This window comes from Pundamilia nyererei, unplaced genomic scaffold (assembly GCF_000239375.1).
Source record: "Pundamilia nyererei isolate P.nyererei 1_Seehausen unplaced genomic scaffold, PunNye1.0 scaffold00202, whole genome shotgun sequence".
In the NCBI taxonomy this organism is placed as follows: domain Eukaryota; kingdom Metazoa; phylum Chordata; class Actinopteri; order Cichliformes; family Cichlidae; genus Pundamilia; species Pundamilia nyererei.
The window spans coordinates 195,727-198,226 of NW_005187603.1; the positions used below are offsets into that span (position 1 = coordinate 195,727).

Genomic DNA, 2,500 nt, shown 5'->3' on the forward strand with positions numbered 1-2,500 from the left:
GACCTCCCTCCTCCTCCTCTCCGATCACACAAAGAGCTCCTTTTTCCCGTCGAGCACCGAACATTTAAATACCGATTTGACAAGTGAGGATGAGGAGGGGGTGAAAGGAGTGTGGTAATGGAGGTGGGTGGGGGCTGGTGGTGCTTCTCCCGGGCGCTGAGCCAGCCCGTCGGAGATCCAGAGTTCATCTCCACCATTAAAACTCCATTTAGGAGACCGAGGACTCGTTTATCACGCCCCCCTGAAAGCTCACATCTCCACGCTCAGACCTCATATTGCACTGAACACCCACTGGACACTTTATTAGGTACACCTTTGTCTTTCACGCATCAGATTCAACAGGCTGCTGGAAACGTTCCTCCATGTTGACATCATCATGATATCATCACACAACTGCCTCATCCATGATGGGAATCTGCTGTCCCTCCACATCCCAAAGCTGAGATCTGTGACAGTGGAGCTGTGCGCTCAGAGATGCTCTTTTGCAGACCTTCCTTGTAAAACGTACTTATTTGACTTCCTGTTTCCTTCTTATCGGATGCTCAGCGCGCGGCTTGTCTTCACCATACAAGCTTAAATGCCGCTGTTGCCACGTGATTGGCTGTTTGGGTTAATGAGCAGGTGAAAAGTTAACAAAGCGGCTGGTGAGTGTCTCATTTGAACTGTTGTGTGAAATCTTCACCAAAGTTTAATGAACTGTTTGCATGTGGATGTTCGTTCATGTGTTAATGAACACGTGATGATCCAACAGGAACGTTCCTGTGCTCTCTTACCCTGCTGTGATTTACATGTATGACCCCCCCTTCTTGAACCTGATTCACCTGAATTCAAGCACACCTCCTCCCTCCCCTCCTCCCTGCCTCTGCTGCGGACGGGGGAGGAGGGGGAGCAGGTAGGGAGGGCGGGGAGGGAACTGCGCCTGCGCCCAGTCTCTCCATTCCCTCCGCATCGCCCCCACCCCTCTCCTCCCTCCCTCCCTCCTCTCTCTTTTCTGCAGCATCAGTACCACCTCCCCCGTGCCTCCTCCCCCTCTCTCTCTCGCTCGGTTTTCCTGCCGGGCTGCTGCTTTGCGCGCTGCGGGGCCACACTGCGACCACACCGAGGAGGAAGAAGAGAAAGCCGCGGACCGACGGGGGGGCCAGCCGAGCCAGAGCGGCGGACATAAAAAAAAACCGAATAAGAAGAAGGACGCGGGAGGAAGAAGGAGGCGCGGACAGCGAGCCCGAGGAGCAGAAGCAGAAGGCGGAGACGCGTTCCTCCCTCCATCTCTGCCTCCGTGAAGAAGAGCCGAGAGGAGCAGCAGCAGGAGGACCGCGAGGACCTCGCAGCGGAGAAAACGACGAACGACGCGGAGCCGGAAGCCTCCCCCCCTCCCCCCTGGACCAGGGACGATTCTCCGTTTGTAGCAGCGGCGCGGCGACAAGATGAAGGACCGCACGGCGGAACTGCGAAGCGTAAGCTCTCCTCCTCCGTCTCCTCTTCCCTGTCGGCCTCCATCATGTTCGCACATCCTCCTCCTGCGGCCTCCGGAGGAGCGGGGGGAGGGGGAGGGGGTCTGTGGCTCTGCGGAGCTTCATGCTGTGAATACAGAGCGCGAGGACGGACCGTTACTGTCGGCTTGAGCGCGTGCTCCGTGCGCGTGCGTGAGTGGAGGTCACGGCTGCGGCCGGACACTTTCCCGCTTTTTTTATTTCTGCTGTTTTTGGGGTTTTGTGGCGCTAACATCAAAGGCCGCCGCAGAGCCCCCCCGTGCATGATGGGAAAACGGCTTCAACACGCGCCCATCCGCGCGCATTCAGGCCGCGCGTGCCTGTGTGACCTGATGGGGGGAAGGGGGGGGGGGTCCAAAATGCAGAGATTTTTTTTTTCCAGGCCGCATCCAGGAGCTGCGCGCGCCTCCTCCCCGACGGAGCCGCGTGAGTGTGGGGCCACCGTCAGAAGGGAGGGATCGGGACGGGGGGGTCACGGTCCTGTGCGGCTTTCACGCGCGTGCGGAATGCGGAGAGATGCGGCGTTTATGCGGCCGCCGCGAGCGAACAGCTGATGCTGGGTGGTGGTGGGAGGGAGGGGAGGGGGGGATGTCACATCAGCGAGTCAAACTCTGCAGCACCTCCACGCGCCTCCCGCCGCCTTGGGTTCAGCCGGGTTCGCGTGAGGCGGAGCACAGCTGCACGCGCACATTCGTACACGCATCGATCCGCCATCAGCGCGTGTCACCGATTATTGATCGACCCTGGGATGTTTTTATGAATGAATCCTCATTTGTTGCGGTTTCTTCACCTCCATCTTTCTCCTCCACCTCCCTGTGTTTCTGGGAGGAGCCTGATCAATAATACGTGATCAATAAATCAGCAGCTGAATGCTGTATGTGTGTGTTGAGGTGATTTGCATTGAAAAAGTGAGGGGCTCAGCAGCGCCTGAGTTTACCGCACTGCTGTCCGTCCACCCCCCTGCCTCCTCTCTGCCTCCTTTTCCTCCTCTCTGCCTCCTTTTCCTCCTC

General features: G+C 58.1%; 1 protein-coding gene across 1 annotated transcript in view; it reads left to right on the forward strand.

The window, feature by feature from the left end:
- Nucleotides 1-984: 984 nt before the first annotated feature.
- Nucleotides 985-2,500, forward strand: part of stx1b (syntaxin 1B) — a 41,068-nt gene continuing 39,552 nt past the window's right edge. The window contains exon 1 of the mRNA XM_005747669.1: nt 985-1,454. Coding sequence (XP_005747726.1) covers nt 1,425-1,454 — 30 coding nt within the window. The 5' untranslated portion in view covers nt 985-1,424. The remainder of the gene's footprint in view (nt 1,455-2,500) is intronic.